The sequence below is a fragment of the Epinephelus fuscoguttatus genome, linkage group LG18 (assembly GCF_011397635.1).
Source record: "Epinephelus fuscoguttatus linkage group LG18, E.fuscoguttatus.final_Chr_v1".
Lineage (NCBI taxonomy): Eukaryota > Metazoa > Chordata > Actinopteri > Perciformes > Serranidae > Epinephelus > Epinephelus fuscoguttatus.
In genome coordinates this window covers 24,167,317-24,187,714 of record NC_064769.1, presented here as the reverse complement: position 1 = coordinate 24,187,714, position 20,398 = coordinate 24,167,317, and the positions used below count along the sequence as shown (strand labels likewise).

At 38.4% G+C, this 20,398-nt stretch overlaps 1 protein-coding gene and 1 pseudogene across 1 annotated transcript; both read right to left on the bottom strand.

Annotated features, from left to right (window-relative positions):
* Nucleotides 1-428: 428 nt before the first annotated feature.
* LOC125906166 (major histocompatibility complex class I-related gene protein-like) lies at nucleotides 429-6,767 on the bottom strand. Its single transcript, XM_049604616.1, has 6 exons — nucleotides 6,493-6,767; nucleotides 5,535-5,837; nucleotides 3,190-3,300; nucleotides 2,850-2,867; nucleotides 2,631-2,682; nucleotides 429-2,064 (listed from the first exon to the last, which is right to left on the bottom strand). The coding sequence occupies exons 1-5, from the start codon at nucleotides 6,749-6,751 to the stop codon at nucleotides 2,636-2,638; spliced, it is 738 nt and encodes a 245-aa protein (XP_049460573.1). The 5' UTR covers nucleotides 6,752-6,767; the 3' UTR covers nucleotides 429-2,064; nucleotides 2,631-2,635.
* A 5,425-nt stretch (nucleotides 6,768-12,192) lies between these two features.
* Nucleotides 12,193-18,098, bottom strand: LOC125878553 (major histocompatibility complex class I-related gene protein-like; annotated as a pseudogene).
* Nucleotides 18,099-20,398: the final 2,300 nt, after the last annotated feature.

Below are 20,398 nucleotides of genomic sequence, written 5' to 3'. Positions count from 1 at the left end.
CAGTTGTGACAGAAGTACCCAGCTGCTTTGCTTAATTAAAATAGAAATAACACAGCGTAGACATACAAGATACTTTAAAAGTCATCATTTAATACTTAACTTAAGCACAAGTATAACCAGCAAAATGTACTTTCAGTATCAATAGTAAAAGTAATCAGTGTACAGGTCTCTTTCAGATTTTTATATCTATTATTACTGAAAATTAACTTGTATAGTGGCATTTTTTGTTGTAGCCAGTCAAGCTGGAGCTAATTTTGACTATTACATGTCAGGCCCATGCACAACTGGACCCCAGGTGGTACTCAAGCAAGTGCTCATTTTTATGTTTTTTCTATTTCTATTTTCATATTATAGTTTTTTAATTTGGTCCATGGCATTGATACTCAATTAAAGTGTGTTGTATGCTCTTTAACTTCACCTGTGGCAGTTACGCACAAATCAAACTCCCAGAGCTGCATCGCTTCTCCCTGACCCGCCGTCATGGACAGTCAGGCAACGATAATGTTTGCTCTAAGCCTCAGCATTGTTTGTCACAGTTGTGAAATTAAACCATGATTAAAACATTTCAATACAGCCAGTCTAATTTAGGCAATAATACATCATTAAGAATAACAAGTATGCTAGCCTGGTGTAAAATCACACCATCTCTTGACACTTCCATCTATAACATTAAAGCCCTGACACACCAGACAGGTCAGCTGCTGGTCAGAGTTGGGCCATTGCCGAGCGTCAGACGCCCTTGTCGGTGCAGTATTTCCCACAGCGTTGCCCCTCATCTGCCCTATCGGCTCTTTTTTGGCCAAATTCAGCATGCTGAATTGGCGGCCGAGCCTGACAGCGAAAGAAAAACTCTGACTGGCAGTTCAACTCAGCGCAAGAGAAGAGAAACAAAGTGAGGAAAGTAAACAAAGAGCAAAAGTCCAGAGGAGTGAGACCAAAACAAACTTTTCACATAAGATAAGATTATTTTTCTTTAGCCATGAGCTTTCTAGCAGAAACGTTTTGTGATGGTTTGTGTTACTGTTCACTGGCGCATGGTAAATATGCTCTGTTGTTCAGCATTGGATTGGATTGTTAATGTGCTAACTGGCTAACTAGCATCAAGACAGTCTTTAGCTCCTCTTTGAATGAGGATTACAGACTGCTGGTGTGGAGAGTTATTTACTCTCATGCAGGTGCTGAACATATGTGCTGGTTGACCATCGTCTTTGCAATGTGTTGGAGTGCAACTTTTTTGGTCAAGACATGGCCACGTCAGGCAACATAGCAGGGGGTGTTCATTGCTGCTAGCTCTCTGAAGTCAGTTTGGTGTGTCTGGGCCTTTACATCCAAAACACTACATTTAATAAGATTATCATCAGATTTGTATGACACAATGTTCTATCTTATCTTAAAATACTTCATCTGTAAAGTAACAATATAATTTTTTTTTTAAAAAAAAAAAGGAAAATAAAATATTTCTGGTGAAATGTTGTGGAGGGGAAGAATGAAGTAACATAGAATGAAAATGTTTAACTTAAGTAAAAGTTCCTCAGAATTGCAATATTTGAGTAAATGTACTTTCAGTTACCAACCACACAGGTCATTAACTCTCCAGAGGAACCGATGCAATAACAAGATTATTAACAAATTTACAAATTCTTATGGGTCAACATTAAAGACTTGACTAATGATATAAACCAGATAAGGTAAAACACTGATAAGTGTTCCAGATAGAGTCTGCAGAAGCAGCTGTATGGCATCCTCAGTTTTCTCCAGATGTTGTACTCCTGGAGGATTTTCCTTCACAGTTATGCTTCTGTCAGCTCTGACTGTCACTTCAATGATCTTCTTTGGTTCTTTGGTGTGTAAATATATTCACACTTGAGCAGTTTGACTCATCCTGTGATGTTCTGACAGGTTCTGTAACTTCACATCTCATTGTTTAATTTTGATCAAATAAATAAAATAAATATGTACATTTGAAGAAATGCAAATTTGAATAAAATGCTTTTTAGAAAAGAAATAACACTTTAGATGCAACAGTAACTTTACTGGAGTCTTCATCTAATCTTCACTGGGAGCCTGTTGAGACAAATTAATAAATGGACAAGATGAATGACTGATTAGGTACTTACAGTTCATATGGGGCATTTTTAATGTTCATTGAAGGTAATTTATCTATTCCTGGAAAGGTTGGAAAGTAACTAAGGATATTAAATCAAGTACTTTACATAGGTGCAATTTTGAGGTAATTGTACTGTACTTGAGTATTTCTAATTCATGTCTCTTAATACTTCTATTCAAATACATGTAGTACTTTTTACTTTGTTATAAATAACTTGACAGCTATAGTTAATTTCCAAATTAAAATTTAAAAAAATGTATTAACTGTTTAAGGCCCAAAGAAGTCGGAATATCCAATATTTCACAAAAATGCAAAACTTGAGTCCAAAGTCTTCACCCAGATTTGTGTTGCAGAACTTGATTGAATACTTCTTCCACTATTGATTTCTGGTCTACAGACATTAAACGCGTATTTGCAGTACCATCTTTCAATTGTCAAGCTCCCTATAGTTATACCATGTACTATAATGTCTTTGTGAATATGAAAAGTCTACTGTGCACATTTCAAACAATGACATACTCACTTTGATCAGTTAGGTGACAAGTTTTTGTCCAGTGACGCTGAACAGTCTGAAGCTAGAAGCAGATAATTAAGTAAATTTACTTTGAAGTTATCAGTGATCACAGAGACAGGACAGGACATGAATGACTGATTACTAATATTTACAAGCAAATAATAGCAGACACATTCAAATCTGAATAATTAAACAAATGTATTCTATTTTTGATAAAGGAAAACTTACTGTTTGCAGGTCTGAATCCTGAAATACAGGTGAGAGATTTTCAGAAATTTTAAGGAAAATCCAGAATTTATGAAACAAACAAACACTTTTGTTCTGAAGAATTCCTCCATAAATTTCACAGATTTCTGCTTTGAATATAAATGTAGGAGAGCAGCTCTTAAACAGTATATACAGTACATCTGCCGAGCACCTTTACTGTGTTCTTTTGGCAGTAAACTTACTGAAAATTAGCCAGCTCACACTTTTATCCTTTGAGAGTAAAAGTAATGTTTTTGACATATTATCCTTGAGTTGAACCCACATGTTAAATCAAACAGTGAGTGAAAATGGCTTCACTCACCATGATTGTTCCTTCTCCAGATGCAGAGTCCAGTGATGCAGAGTGTCAGCAGCAGCAGCAGTCCTACAACAACTCCAATAACAGCACCAGCAGGAAACTGTGAGGGAGAAACTGGAACCACAACAGAACATTCACACTTTGTCTCTACTACTGGATGGAGATCTATATGTTTGTCTGTGTTGGGGGATGTTACAGAAACAAAGACCTATACTGTTAAATTAATAATATTATTAGGGAAAAGGTTAATTTATAAGGCAACTGAGTAGAGTCTTTAAACACCAGTTTATTTTGGATATTATATTATAAATATAATCAAGGTTTCTTAGATAGGTGGGAAAAGTTTATTGAAGCTGAGGGGTGGTGAGAAAAGATATGTGGTGAAACTTAAAACTGTGAATGGTCTCTACTCCTATCTCTTCAAGAATGCCTTTTTGTCTAATTTGTACTTGTTATGTTGAGCTAGTTTTGGAATATTGTTATGCCAATATGAAATGTTTACTGTACGGCCATTTGTCCATGTGTCGTGTGAGGTAAACTGTTTAGCTTTTGTCTGCTGTTTTTTTTTATCTGTTAGTTTGTTTCTGTTTCTGTTATGATGAAGTGTTGCTGTTTGTGTGTGTATTGGTTGTGTTGTATGTGATCACCACCCACTTATACTGAACTCCATTTCTAAATGCCAGAGATGACAAGAAATTACAAGAAAATGATAAATAATTAACATTAAAAATTACAAAAAAAGAAAAGGAAAAAATGAAAATAAAAACGACAAAAAGAGAGAAAAGGTCCCCACTGGGGGAAAAAAAGGGGAAAAAAAATCTATATGTTTAGTTTACGATGACTTTCATGAAGACAATGTTATCATAACTAATAGAAATAATGGAACGATGAGAAATAAGACACAAGTTGTAAACAGGATTATCCTGTTAGCCTAGGATTAATAATCATTAATATGATTTATATTGATGACCTGATAGCAAAATGCTTTGGGGCATATCCTCTGTAGTTATGATCCAGGGCCCTGTTTCAGAAAGTCTAACTCTGAACTTCGAGTTGATGAACGCTGAGATGGAAAACTCTGAGTTTTCAGTTCCACAACAGCTGATCAGAGTCAGGTCAGTCAAGTCAGAGTATATTCCCTCTGAGTTAAGCTTATGTGCGGGAAAGAAACGAGCCATCATCAATGGAGCTCCAATACTATGATTCACCATGGCAACAGGTAAATAAAAGGCAGAAGCTCCATTTTAATCAGATGGATGTAGAGATATTCATGCATGCATATATGGTGTATCTTACTGCAGCCCACATTACATTTTAAATATATTTGTTCAGCTTTAATCTGAGAGGGACAAAACACAGGAGCCAGCAGCTGAAGATAAAAAATATAGTTTAAGATTTAAAAGAATATCTATCAAAAACAGAGATATGGTTTTAAGCTCTCAATCTGATCTAGTAACAATGTGGTCAGTCATTTGCTCTTGAAATGTCGTTTAGGTTCAAATACAATAGATTTTAAACTTAAGACATCTATTTGGATTTCTTGCTCAACAACATTCACTCAGTTTATTTCATCTACAGTTGTGATGGGAAAATTTAAATCCAGTCACTGAAATGCTGTTAAAACAAGTTCAGACTATATACGCAGCCTTTTTTTTTAAAAAAAAGCTGACTTCCAAACTACAGTCTGCAGCTGCACCACCATCATGCTCACTCACAAAAATATAACTTCAAATATTCCAGGAATTATGTTCCATCAGTGCAACCAATCACATCACGAGTGATAGCGATAATTATTCATTGATCCGATGTGTCTAAAGCTTCATACAGATTTTTACAATTTACACTGAGTCGACATTATGTGCAATAAACATTGAGGTGGAACTTCTCTAACAAGATGACAGCTGCACATAGAAGCCCTCACTTCATTTGGTCCTGAGTAACTACTATCCAACCAGGACTTCAATTCTGACACAAAATAAACTTCCACTAATTAATGAACTTCGATACACACATTGATACGTTCTGAATCAATGAGGAAATGAAACAGCCCACCTGGCTCTGTCAACGGGAGGAGACAGAAAGAAACTCAGGGTCTGTTGAAGAAAGCCTGCCAGCAAACAGGTTGGGGTCACAGAGTCAGTTACCAGAGTAACTGACCCAGAGTTTAAGTTACTCTCTCTAAAATGGAAAACCAAGAGTTTGCCCTCATCTCAAGGTTAACAAACGCATGGTTTTCACTATACCCACTTTGTAAAACAGGGCCCTGGTCTAGCTTTAGAAAACCAAAACAAGGCAAACCAACAGGTGTGTTTTTTTCAGTTTCAATCAATGTCTGATTCCAGTCTTACCCCAGTTGGTCCTGATCACTGCTTTGTCCAGTTTGGTGATGATGTCATCCTTCACACCAGAGAGATGAAACACACAGTCGTACCTCCTCCAGTCTTCAGGTGGGACTGATGAAAGGTCCAGGTCAACACTCATCTGGAAGGATCCATCATGGTTGGGGAGGATCTCTCCGTGGTCCACGTCCTCATGAATCTCCTCTCCATCTTTCCTCCAGAACATCATGGCTCTGTCAGGGTAGAAACCTGTAGCGTGGCAGCTGACTGGAGAGGAGGGAGACTTCTGGAGGAGAGACACTGAGGGAAGGTCTGCAGAGAGAGAGAGAAGAGGAGCGAGTGGTGCTTTGAGCTGATTTGACCAGTACGTAGATGTTTGGCAGTTGTAATACCATCTTAGTTCTGTGTGTTAGCATGCTAATATTTGCTGGTACAGCGGAGGCTGAACTGAATGTCATTAGTTTTGCACATATTTGGTCATAAACCATGAATGTGTGCAACAAATTTCATAGCAATCCATCCAATAGTTTGATACAGTATTTCAGTCTGGACCAAAAATGTCAACCTGGTGACACTAGAGGAAAAGGCAGAGGATCACCAAAGGCAGTAGAGTTCATCCTCTGGGTAACTTGATTATTTGTACAAAATTGTAAAGAAATCCAAACAGTCTAATAAAGCAAAGGGCCAGCTGACTGACTGACACCCAGTCACTGCACTTAAACTCACTTAACTCATGCTAACTGAGCACTCGCTGGGTGTCAGTCTTAGCTTTGGCAGAAGATAACATTAGAGCACCCCCCCGATTGTCAGTCTCTACTGACTGGTGAGAACTAAATCAAATCTTGATGCCACAGGCGCCATAAATAAAAAAGTAATGTCAGAATGACTGGAGTGATATTACACAGTCTGAGCAGGATGTTTGAACTTTGTTGTGTCCATGAAACAGCCTCAGATCATGTGATCCCACCTGTTCTCATCAGAGCGCTCTTCCCATAGTCCACATACATCTTCAGCCACTCAGGACAAATCTGAGCGAGGTAATTCTGATTGTATTTTGTTCTAGATTTCTCAGCATCCCATCTCAGTTTGGTGATGACAGCCTGTGGTTTTGGAGCGATCCATGTCAGTGTCTTCAGGTCAAATGCAAGGAAGTCTTCTCCATCATAACCGTAATGCATAAAACCTATAACCTCTCCAGTCTCATCGTCCCACTCACAGCCACTCATCCTCTGGAAAATGTGGGCACCTAAGAGACAGACACAGAAATGGAGCCTCTATAACAAATGATGTGCAAAGATTTATTTATTTTTTAAGACTTATTTTTACTGCCAGGTCTTTTTCTCTGTTTCATTTTCCACTGATAGTACCCCATCAGTGATTCTCAGCTGACTGCCATGGCCGCACCTCTTAAAACTGCTGTGACATTATCTTCAGCACGACACTTGCTGGATCCTTTCATCAGCAACAATGTCTGTGTTTTGTTAAGTGCATGTTGTGGTGTACCTCATTGTTTCACAGGCTGTCATTCTTAAAATCTGGGTTGCGCTAATAAAAACATTTCAGTCTCTATTCACTGTAGTGTGGCTATTAAAAAATGCCTGGTTTGTGCAGGACGTCCCTTGTCACACAGCTGACAATTCTAGTGACAATTCCCTCTGACCAATCAGAGACCTGCAGTATTTAAACTCAACCTTCTAGTATCAGATCAGCTCGCTTGTAACCTTGACCAAGGGTGGTAATACCAGAAGTTCTATGACAAAACTGATAATGGAACATAAAAAAAAGAAAAAGAAAAAAAAGAAAAAGCGGGGCAGCACAAGGTCAATGAAACCAGCCAGTCACGTAGCTAAATAACACTGTTGACATTGCTGAATAATACTGTTGGCAGAGCTGACTAACACAGTTGATGGATGAAAGACTGTAGGTAAGGGTGTAACAGTACATACGTTACAGTTCGATTTAGTACAGCAGGAAAAACTCCCCCTAAATGCAGAAATATATGTAACATTTCATTTATTTTGAAAAGTGTAAACACTCAACAGTAGCTGATAGGCCAGGTCTTACTGTAAGAGTTAAGGCACTCAAATACTAACATTTTGACAATAAGAAAAAATGAATAACATAATTAACACAAATGTAATGTAAATAAATGTAAATGCAAATAATGCTCCATCATAAGACTCTGACCTGTTAACTGCTGAACTGCAGCTTGTAGTTGGCCTTAATGCAGGGGAGGTAGACAGACTGAAATGCACACGCAAAGCACAGTGTTGCAAGGTTCAAGCACTGTGACCATATGCTTTAATTCAGTATTTTCTACCTCGTACAGTATATGGGAGTGTGGTTGCTTACCCACACTGATAAACACTATAGTATTAGTCAGTACAGTCCATATCTGCAGTGGGAGGCTGCCTGAACGCTGTGGGGAAAAGGAACGTAGGACTTCCAGCCTGTTTTGGTCTTGTTCCACTAGTTGACACATTCTGGTGATGGCGTCATATATAAAATGTTTGAAACATTTTCACAGATATACTCAACTTCTACAGCTGATAGACAGCAACTAGTGCACTGCTAAAACTTTCCAGGTAAGAATTGACAGAATTAATAAAAATAGTAAACGGTTCAAGATAATTACACATTACACCCCTGATGGAAGAGGAGGGACTACTCTTTGTGTGTGTGTGTGTGTGTGTGTGTGTGTGTGTGTGTGTGTGTGTGTGTGTGTGTGTGCCTGTGCTTGCAATTCAAAATGGAGACTATGTTTGCATCTTTGCAATAAATAAAACATTTCATCAGTAAAAAGAGAACATACCTTCAGTTTGGTTAAACGTTGCATCAAGGTGTCCATAGTGTCCTTGAATGTGTGCTGGTTACCCAAACAGCTGCCAACGTACCAGTCAAAGTGCTTAGGTTTCTCTTTGAAAATTCTTTTCAACCAGTCCGTTTTGGCTTCTGGGGTTGGTCTGTTGCTGTCACAATAACCCATCGGAACTTCACAACCATTGCCACACCGAAAAACTGTGGACACGATTGATTCCGTAAGTAGAGGTGAGCACATACTTCAGGGAGTGTTTCACTGTAGGATAAAAACATTTTTGGGTTAGGCTTCTTTATGTTTATACTCCCTTTTGTCCTTTAAGCTTCGACTTTGGTCTGAACAAACCTCTTAGAAAAATATCTGTCTTTAGCTGCTGGATGCTCCCCTTTCTTCAACCAGCTACTTGTCCTTAGTCCATTTGCGGTTTGATGCTGTGCAGGCAGCATGCAGTGTCAGGTATAAAAAATGAACTACATTTTTTTTATTGTGTGTTATGTGTGAAATAAATGCTATTCTAAATTGAAAACAATAACCTGCTGCATGAAATACAAGTGATGTTAGCCTCCTGGAGAATATTTATGTCAAGATTAAACTAAAATCTGACATTGTTTACCACTGACTAAACAGTACAGGACTATGCACAGCCTATTTGTGTTTTGACCAAAGTCAGTTCAACTGCTGATGTTCATTTAAATGATCATGTGGATGGAAATGGAAACAGTGCAGAGTGCATTTGCCTTTACACCAAATAACACAAAAATCTATTACATCTACATTTAAATATTTAAATTTAAGTTTTCCAGCTTCAGTCATAATGAAAAAAAATAAAATATCCGTTTAACATTTATTTTATTTGGGAAATAATATATGAAAATAGCCTACTGTACATACTGAATAATGCAATCAAACTCTTCGTACGTGTGCATCCGCGTGTACGCGTATAAAGAGAAACAGTTATAGGGAACAAGTGCACACAAACAACACAGCATTTAAGTCGTCCAACAACAAAAAATGTCTCTAAAACCAAACGTACGCCTTTGGAAAATAACTTTTCAGTGACACGAGCTCCCCAAGAGCGACATATAAAGTAGTGTGACTGAAGTTGTTTCAGTTTCTTTTTAAACCCCGAACTTACCAGTCAACAAACTTTTTTATTTATTTATTTATTTTGAAAGTGTTTAAAAGAAAGATACAACATGCATCTTACCTGGAAATGCAAAGTGGGTTAAGAGAGACAACAGCAGCATCGAGGTCTTCATGTTTTGGTCACAAGCTCCTTTCGCCTCTTGACAGCAGGTCATGTGAAGGCAGGGCGCGCTCAGTCAAATCGCTGTGCACTGTTTCACTGGTTTCCGGATTTTATTACATTTTCTGTGAAACGCTGGGCATTTCCCAACCACCCTCTACACCCTCTCTCTACTCACTTTTATTTTAACATACAGTCTATGCTGTCACTGCGTTTGCGCGTTCACGCCTCATTGCACACTAAGTGCCACCCCAAACCAACTTGTGAGGAGGTGAACTGTAAAACTCTCTGACAGCCTGCACTGATGCTTTCCGCACAAATAAAGTTCATACAGATAGATAGATAGATAGATAGATAGATAGATAGATATTCATTTATTTTGTTGATAAAAACACAATATACACAATGAAGGTAAACAACAGCAGGACATACAGGTTAAATATAAGTGCTACAAATACATATGAAGTTTTATTTTTCTCCACAGTTACTTAAAGTTACAACAGTTCCTCTTTCTGCCACAGAGATGGAAGTTTGTCTCAAAGCTTACCACTGTGTTTATCCCCTTCACCATGATGAAGAAAGTGCTTCATTCAGCTGTGGAGGTGACTACAATGGAGTTACACTCCACTGCAGAGTGGGAGTGGATAGGGTCCAGTTTTGGAAAGGTCTGATGTGCAGCTGGCTTTTAGATAGATCTTCTTTCATTTGGTGGATCTGTCAGAGGTGTTAACCAATCAGCTGCAACATGTGTACAAATAAATGTCTGGCAGATCTTTACTGATTGTATACATTTTGTTTATATTTCACACTTGCTTTGGCCGTGTAAACATATGCTTCCCATGTCAATAAAGCCCTTTAAATTTAATTGAACTGGATCAACCCCCATTGTATTAGAAGGCATGTGCTTGCATAACAGGGTGTTTTGCCATGATTTTGTTGTTGTTGTTGTTGTTGTTGTTGTTGTTGTTGAAAGCATAGCTGCCTTCAGCCACAACAAAATATAACTAAACTTTTATTGCAACTTGAAAGAGCAACCTTTTAACCTCTAAAAAATAACACTAAAAGGCAGCAAAATGTAGCTAGACAATATTCTGTTCACCAAACAAACAAACAAAAACATTTTTCAATTGCCATCTGAACTGATGCACAGAGACCATGTCATCAGCCTCTGGAAGCTGTGACTAAACTTTTATATGTTTTGTAGCTCACCAGTGTAACAGTGAGATCAGTTAACAACTAAGTAAATTATAAACTGACATGCATGTACTAAAGACAGTTACTGTGTATTGTCTTGTTCCAAAACACATGTAACATGTTTGAATTTGTTCGTAAGTTTTCTAAAACAGAATATAACATATAGAGACAAAAGCCTACTGAAGTGAAAACAGGTCCAGTAACTTAAAAGTAGGAGTTTATATGTCTGAAAACCCAAGGAGTCCTACTGGGAACATGGTTTCTCTTAATGTCTGTGGTCTCTGCTGGCTGCAGCAGTAATCATTCTCCACCAAAGCTCTGCAGAAACAGCTGGACAGCAGCATCTGCAATGCTTCTGTCACTTCTCACACAGTCAGTCAGTCAGTCTTCACTGTTTACACTGAACACCAGACACATGTCAATCTGATCTTGAATTCACACTTGACCAGTTTTATGCATCCTTTGACTTTCTAACTGGCCCTATGACCTAAACATCTCAATATTCAGTAAAATAAGTTTTGTTCATGTATGTTTATGATGCAAAACATAATCAAATATTTGTACCACAGTAAATTTGTTGGACTTATGTGTCCTCTTCTTATCTTCACTGGATAGCTGTAAAGAGAGAGCATACAACAGGACCTGGACTTAGTTTTTAAATTGTACAGTATTTGCTTTCATATTATGCAGTAGGCTATGTTTTGTCCAAAATGCAGAATTTTCAATCAATATTATGGTAAAATCTTTGTTCCAGTTGTTTAGTCAGTAATATAATTAATATCAGCTGCTTGTGAATATTTTTTATGCTTAAAGGATTCACAGGTTTACCTAGAGAGTATTAAAGTATTTTGGGGGTGGGGGTGGGGGTGGGGTAGGCAGTCATACCCAACAGCATTGCAATCTGTTGATGAGTTGCTTTGTGTACGTCTCCATGACAGTGGACAGACTGGACTGTAAACAGGCAAGAGGCTGTGTGTCACAAACTGCAGTAAAAACCCCAATGGGGACACATATTCTCAATGTGCTGTATGCATGCCAAAAAATGCTATTAAAACCTATTAATACTTATATATTCCACATGTCTTAATTGGAAAATGCTTAATTCAGAAAAAGGCCTACCGTAATTAGGAAAATCCAAACAAAATATGCTGTTTATGTGACCCGGATCAAATTCAGAATATTGTCATAGAATAGAATTGTGGAATATTGGTGTGCATGTAAATGTACCCAGTGTTTGCACAGAGTATCGACATGCCAAGTACTCGCTGTGATCAATCAAGAGCTGCATCTTTGACCAAAGTGGTTTGAGAGGAAGAAGAGTCTAAAGCTAAACAAGAAATGTATCAGTAGTTGAATTTAAAACTATTAACTGTTTTTATTTCGACAAAGAGAGAGGGAAAGGCAGATAATCAGGCATAATACTTAAAACCTGAAATACACATGATCACATCAATAAACATTTAAGATCAGAAATCATTTAGATTAACAGGTATATCACATTTAAAGATATGAGAGTAACTTTCAGGACATGAGCCAAATGCCAGTACTGTATTCTGTCAAAGTACTGAATATCAGCCATGTCACACTTTTATTTCTTTTAGATCTTTTTCCCCTGAAATATTATCTTGTAGTCTGCAGTAAAGTGAAATGGCTTTCTGGTGAGTAAAACATCTTTCTTACCATGATGGTTCCTTCTCCAGCTGAAGAGTCCAGTGATGCAGAGTGTCAGCAGCTGCAGCAGTCCTACAACAACTCCAATAACAGCACCAGCAGGAAACTGTGAGGGAGAAACTGGAACCACAACAGAACATTCACACTTTGTCTCTACTACTGGATGGACCTGATATTGAAACCACTTACCCAAGTTGGTCCTGATCACTGCTTTGTCCAGTTTGGTGATGATGTCGTCCTTCACACCAAAGAGATGAACACACAGTCGTACCTCCTCCAGTCTTCAGGTGGGACTGATGAAAGGTTCAGGTCAACACTCATCTGGAAGGATCCATCATGGTTGGGGAGGATCTCTCCGATGTCCACGTCCTCATGAATCTCCTCTCCATCTTTCCTCCAGAACATCATGGCTCTGTCAGGGTAGAAACCTGTAGCGTGGCAGCTGACTGGAGAGGAGGGAGACTTCTGGAGGAGAGACACTGAGGGAGAGGAATACAGACAATAGAAGGAGAGGGAGCGAGACGAAAAAAGGGTGTAGAGAAAGATGAGAAACAGCAAATGTTAAAGAAAAGAAAACAAGGGAAAATAAATAAACAGAAATTAAATCTGGAGAAATCAACATAAGACATACAGAAAAAGAAGAGAGAGCGAAAGACATGATTGTTAGTTGAAAAACATCACAATTGTAGCGCAGTGAGTCTCAGTGCTGATTCATGTCAATAGTAGTGGTAGAGAATTGTTGGAGACCATCATTAAACTGAGCAACATAAGTAACAATTGTAGCTGCTGTGCAGCAGTAGGTCAGGGCTGGGCATTTTGGGGAGGAAGAAGAAGAAAAAAGGGTCCATCAGCACAACTTTCCAGAAAATAAATCAAACCAGGAACACTCTTGCTGTGAGGCGACAGTGCTAACCACTACACCACCGTGCTGCCTCATTTAGTACGGTGAGGTCAAATTAACAAAAAAAAAATCTCATTACAACAAAGCAGTTAGTTATGGGGTCTAACATCATCACAGAATAAAATTGGTCACATTGGATCCACAAGAGTCTCAGCCTTCCAGTAATGTCCAATCTATGCAATCCCAAGACTGTAGGGACCCCAGAAAAAGTGCAGAAAAAGTGAAATATATGTGGGTGAGAATAATACATGTGCATTGCATGTAAAGAACTGCATGGTTTCTGCCCAAATCTGTATGAGATTACCATAATTCAGGACTTGAACTGACAAATCTGACACCAATGGCTAATTCTGGCCTAGGTGGGCTAACAGTGCTGGGAAACTCCTATGAATAAACAGTGTGTAAAGCCTAGTAGCTAAGCTAAACATACCTATGGATAAGTGCTCAGTAGGGGAGGAAGAAGAATAAAAACAAAAGAAGTAAGAGGATAATAAGGAAGAGGAAAAGGAAGAAGAGGAGGAAGACAAATAACAAATCCATGGGGATCCATCAGTAGAACTCTCCGGGCCAAAAATATTACTATCCTCGAAATATCTTTAAAATCACATGTTTCTAACCCACATAGCACAATGTCTGAGAAGGCAAAAGCATGTTTAATCTGCACCACCTGGGATTCACAGCTTTTAGGCATTAAAGACAAGTTGTTATCAAGTTAAGCTACTTCACCAGTGTAGAATTTAGATGTGGCTTCGCACCATGATACAGCCAAACACCAGGCTGCAGCATAACAGCTGTACATGTATTTACAGGCAGACTTTAAACTAGTGTCAAAAATTAAGTTATTGTGTGAAAATTCTGAGAATTGGCATACTTCATTTACCCAGACAGCAAAATATCGCCAATGTATTTAATGAACATTGGAGCTTTATTTAGTAAGAATTTACACTAGCTGTTTACAGTACTGTTTACAGTGACACATTTGGATGCACTGTGGGCTCAGTTTTTGATCATTCGAAAATTTGTGTAATATTTTTGTGTAGGACAGTCTGAATTTGCATGGGAAGCATGTTTGGCGTACACTGAGCCAAAAGTGTGGGAGGAAATAAGTTTAATTAGCTTTACAGTTGTTAAAAAACAAAAACAAAAAAAACAGAGTGATGGACTTCATAATTTGCACTAGGTTGGAGTTTACAAAAGTGTACTCACAACTGGGCCTACAGTTTAGTATAAGTTGCAAAGCTGTAGGCCATACAGGTGATTTGGTATGACTTTTCAGAGTTTTGAACTTAAAACAGTTGCTGTAGTGTCACTATCAAAACTATTGACCCCATTTCCCATTGAGAAAGTTTAGCATGGGACCTATGTGTCATGTTTGGTTTATTTTCATGCATGGGAAGCTAGATATGTTTGGAAGGAGAAGGAGAAGGAGGAGAATATTATCAAATTCAAGAGGGACCAGCAGCAGAGCTGCCCGGCCCCTAACAAGACCAAGCCATGCCAGCAGCTCTTTGAGGTTGTCCTGAGGTAGAGTGATGTTTTGAGCTATAAGCTGATCTCAGTATGTTAACAACAGTAATACCGGCATGTTGATGTTTTACGGATATAATAACATCTCAATTCTGCATGTTAGCATTCTAATATGTTAATTAGCACTAAACCTATAGTACAGCTGAGGCTGATGTCAGTGTCATTGGTTGTGCAGGTATTTTTTCAGGCCATAAACCAAAGTATTGGATAACCAGATATTTTGATCTGATAATGGCTTTAGATTAAATTTTTTATGATTCATTCTTGGGGGAACCATGAATCTGTGCAACAAATTTCATAGCAATGCATCCAGTCTACCAAGGTAAAGGACCCACCAACTGACTGACTGACTGACAGCCTGTCATTGCAGTTAAACTCTTGCTAAATGTGCAGTGGCTGTCACGGTCTCTACTGACTGGTGAGTGCTACATATATCTAACCTCCACAGAAAACAGTCAAGAAGAAGGTAATACCAGACTGATTGGATTGTTGTGTCCATGAAACTACATCAGGTCATGTGATCCTACCTGTTCTCAGCAGAAAGCTCTTGCCAAAGGCCACATACGCCTTCAGGAACTCAGGTAACATCTGACTCAGGATCATCTCATTGTATTTTATTCTAGCTTTGTCAGCACCCCATCTCAGTTTGGTGATGACAGCCTGTGGTTTCGAGCAACCCATGTCAATGTCCTCAGGTCGAATGATAGGAAGTCTTCTCCATTATAACCATACTGATTAAAACCATTAACCTCTCCAGTCCCATCGTCCCACTCACAGCCAAACATCTGCTGTAAAATATGGATGCCTGAGAGACAGAGACTGTAATTAACAATGATGTACAGATGATAATATCTCCACTGGAAAGATGATCTTAAACATATTGAGTGATGCACTGCTATTCTTTCATGTCTTCTGATGTGCTCATGATTCAAGAGCAAATAATCAGTGCACTTTTCTTTATATGAGAGATCCTCCACTTTGGTTGAAGCGTTGCTTCAAACTATTAATTGTAGCTTTCAAGAAGTTTGGCTTAATCTCAAAACGCTCATGAGTTAACCACTCAAAGTGCTGAGGATGGGTTTCATTAATCTTCTTTCCCCATTCCTGTTTTGGTTCTACTTTCATGATGTTGGTGTCGCAGTAAGCCACCAGAAATTCAGCACCCACAAACTCTGGGAAGTTTGGGACTCCAGAGGATCCAGTAAAGAAAAACTGCAGGAGTGTTTCACTGCAGAACAAATGAGGTTTATACATTCAGTATAATATGTATATTTATATTAATTTATTTCAAATACACACACTACCACACTTATTATGAATTCAGTTTGATTTTGGTGAAACATATTGTCTAAATCTTGCCTTCTTTGTGGGTCTGGCTGTAAGACTTCACATAACATGCAATGTTGTCTTTTGTTTTTTAAAGATATGTTTTTGGGCATTTGCCTTTAATGGACAGGACAGGTAAGCTTGAAAGGAAGAGAGAGAGAAGAGGGATGACATGCAGCAAAGGGCCACAGGCTGGACTTGAACCCAGGCCGCTGCGGCAACAGCCTTGTATATGGGTCACCTGCTCTACCCACTGAGCTACCAACGCCCCGACATGCAATGTTGTCTTGAGCTAGGCAGTACATGTGTTAATGTGGAAAGGCAACTGGCAAAATAATGTTGCAATGTAGAGACCAATGTTTACAGTTTTGCTATAAGTGTGTTAAATCGCAACTTATTGTAAAGCACTGAGTTGTGTTAACAGTTTTGCAAAAAATGTGTTACAAAATTACAAACTGCATGTAAAGCAGAGAAAGGGCATTCAGTTTGGCACACTTTGTAAATACACTGGCGACAAATGTTCATGGTTTCAGAGACAGTGCTTCATAAATCACTGTTAGTGTTTAACCATTTAGAAAAACTGTACAAAGTGATCTTACCTGATGAAGAGAAGCAACAAAAGTAACTTCTTCATCTTGTTTTAAGATGTTTGAGTAAAGCACCGAGCTGATTCAGCTGTTTGTCTTCTGTCAGATGTATGTCTTCTGAGAGGGAGGTGGGAGTGTTTCTGTTTTGATCAGAGGTGGGCAGATGATTCAGAAGTTGAGAAACTTGTTTCACTCCTTGACTTAAGTCTTGCAGGGCTGCTGTGAGTTTTGCATTCACCAGATGTCACTGTGCTGCTGTGTCTGAAGCCCTGAAGCTTCATAAGGCTTCATCTGCCCAACAATAGCACTGACTCTACTAAATTAGGGACTGTACAAAATGTATTGATGTGGGGAGGCTGTCCAGCATTAGTAATATTTTTTTGAACCCCTTTGAAAAAAAATTCAATACTCCTCCTATTTCTTAAAACATTATATTTATAACAAACATGACAAATGGTGAAAGTACAGCCTCTGAACTTTTCAATAAAGAGCTGTTAATTAAATAGTTACTAAAGCTTTGTGGCTACTGATGGACTTGTGCAACACAATATTTTAACCCCACCACAGATTCAATAAACAAATAAATAAATAAATAAATAAACATGAAAAACATCAGGTGATCATAATTAAATGTATTAGATGATGTTACATGGCTACATGTGATGGAGACATTTCATGCAGCTGTTACAAAGAGCAAATTAAGCACATATTAATACAGTTTTTAATACATTAAAATCCGGTTCTCTCTGGTGTGCAGTAGCGAGAGAGAGAACCTTGAACAGGATACATGTAGCCAGAGGTGGGCTTGGGTGCACCTACTGTATATACTACCTCAATTGGATATTATTGTTTTATGTGTGCTTGTACACATCATGTGTTGTAACCTCCACCCTAAATGACTGTGAATAAGCATGTTTTACCATGTGTTTCACTCTCAACATTCGATGTGACACTTTGTTTCCATCTACAAGCTCCTCAGAGGCAAAGTATCACAGGTTTGGAGATTTGCTCTAAAATGCTGAAAGCTTTTGTTAATATTGTCCTTGCATTGTTGAAACGTCTCTTTAGATTGGCTGTCAGGATAGACTGTCTGTATTTTAAAAGATAGGAGGTAAAGGGAATCAAGGCAAAACTAGACTTTCCAGAAATTATTGCATTTATTTTGTTATTTCAGCAATGGTAAAAACTCTGCAAGTCTTTGTGACAGCCCTACTTTGCTTGGATCCTTCTGTGCTACTCGCACTTTGGCAGCGATGAGGAAGAGAACAAGAACAGCTACTGCAGCAGTGATGGGGACAGTCATGTCACTGGGTTTCTCTGTTAAAAAAATTAAGACCTGTACTAATAAAGCAGGTCAGAAGTCCATCCATCCATGAACTAAGACTAACTTGGAGTTGAGTTAATACAGTATGCTCTATGATTTTTGAATTTTTTTCTTGTATCATTCTGTTGGATAAGTGATTGTCAGTTAGCTACGCACAGAATTGTATTGCTTCTTTAATCAGTACAGAGCAAAGGTACACCAAAGACCTGTTCCTATCATTAGTCTAATTAGTATCATTAGTGTCTACAGGTCACACCCTGTGATGGTATTCCTGAAATCTAAACTCACTTGAACACTGACAGCAATTCCTTCTCACTTGCAACAAGATCTGATTACTAAATTACACATGGATCAAACAAAATACCTACTGAAATTGTTTTAAGGAGTTTTGCATTTTTTTTCAAGATGTCAATAAACATCCTAGGAATGTTACCTTTCACTCAGTGAAACAGTACAATAATGTTTTTAGGTTGTATCCAGCTCTACAGGAGCCTGTAGGCCGAATCAAAATGACAAAGGGTTTAAACTTAAGACTTTAAATGTCTTTGTAACAGAAGAGGAGCAAGAGAAGTAAACACATCTTGTTTTGAATGGACGTAGAGCTGGAGAGTGAAGTAGAGTCAGCTGATGTAAACTTTCCCTTCAGTCCAAACCTGTTTCCTAGGTTAATGTTTCATCTGGAGTGTGACGCATATTCTCAGGTGAACACACCTCACACTCCAGATGAAAGTAAGGAGGTAAGTGCTGTAAGTGCTAGAGTGAGTTCAAATTTCAGGAATACCATCATGAGGTGTGATCTGTCAGTGCTATCTATTAATAATTATCGGAAACTGGCCACATAATGCTCACTGCTCAAGACACAAAGACTAATGATGGGAAAAAAAGCTTTGGTGTACTTTTAGTCTTTCCTGATTTAAGAAAAAAGCATGCAAATCCACAACCTGAAAATCTCTTTGTCCCACAGCAAATCACTTCTTGAGGTCGTTCTCCACTGCATCTCCTGGGGTCCTAAACTTCCCACTTTTAATGTATTATTACAGACACTCACTTTTAAGATGAAAGCCAGAATCATAGATTATATTGTATTAACTCAGCTAAGTCAGTCTTAGTTCCCAGCAACTAACCCAATGAACAAAATGATGATGGATGGATGGATGGATGGATGGACATCTTACCTGCTTTATTTGAACAGGTCTTAATTTTTGTTCAGCAGAGAAGCCCAATGACATGGCCGTCCCCATCCCTGCTGCGGTGGCTGTTCTTGCTGTCGTCCTCATGGCTGCCACTGAATTCATTGTTGACAAAAAGAAGTCATCTAAATTTGGATTTTCAGTTTACAAAAAGAATTTTGAGTGGTTACATTTTTACTTTAAAGCAATTTTAATTTTGTGTTGACTTTGGCATCCCCTGTTGAAAAAAATGGCAGCGTTTCCCGAAATGAAGACTACATCTCCCATGAGCACTACTGCCTCTTGCCATAAAGATCTTGATCTGGCATTTGTTTCGGAAGTGAATGAGAGAAAGATGCAACTTGTTTTTAACACTATTTATATTTTTTAAACATAGCAGTTTGCAGGTAATGTTTCTATTTATAGCTATGTGCGATTAATAACTGTAATATGACAATGGTGAAATTAAATAACCTTTGTTTTAGTACCATTCATACACCTAGGTTACATTCAAGCCTACAACTTACAGATTTGATAATAGTAATTTTGTTAAAACATGTTCATAACTGTCTAGCAGGAAGAGGGCCAATTCAGGATCAGTTTTGAATCCTTTCATTTCCCACAGTTCTCTCCATCTGTTGAATGACTGACTGTGGTCTTTACGTTTCTTATCTCTTTGCTGATCCTGCCCCAGTAACAGCCATAACCACAAAATTTAACATCAAAAAGAAAATTCTCTAAAGAAAAATGTCCTTATTCCTTTTAACTGGCTAACAAACTTCTCACTATGAAGCTTTGCCAGGAAAAATGTAAAATAGGGTCCTCTGGTCTGCGTGCCATAAATTATTTTGAAAAGAAAAAGACACTCTTCTCTCGGGTCCATGTCATTGGTTCGACATCCCATTAGTCCGACTGTCCGCGGTGCTGAACAGCTTGCAGCGGGTGTATGGTGCGCCGCGACCGGCTTGAGGTGGAGCAGGCTCACGGCTTATGTGTTTTTCCACTTTCTTTTTCATTTTAACCCACACCATGATCTTTTCCTGACCCTAACCAAGTGGTTTTTGTGCCTAAACCTAACCAGACCTTAACCACAGGGCATCATGATGATTT

Excerpts from the sequence above, each read along its gene's own strand:
- LOC125906166 (XM_049604616.1), bottom strand. The coding sequence starts at position 6,751 with ATGAGTGGCTGTGAGTGGGACGATGAGACTGGAGAGGTTATAGGTTTT. Across the intron at positions 5,838-6,492 it reads GAGCGCTCTGATGAGAACAG|ACCTTCCCTCAGTGTCTCTC; the intron begins GTGGGATCACAT and ends CTCTCTCTGCAG. Across the intron at positions 3,301-5,534 it reads AGTGATCAGGACCAACTGGG|TTTCTCCCTCACAGTTTCCT; the intron begins GTAAGACTGGAA and ends TTGTGGTTCCAG.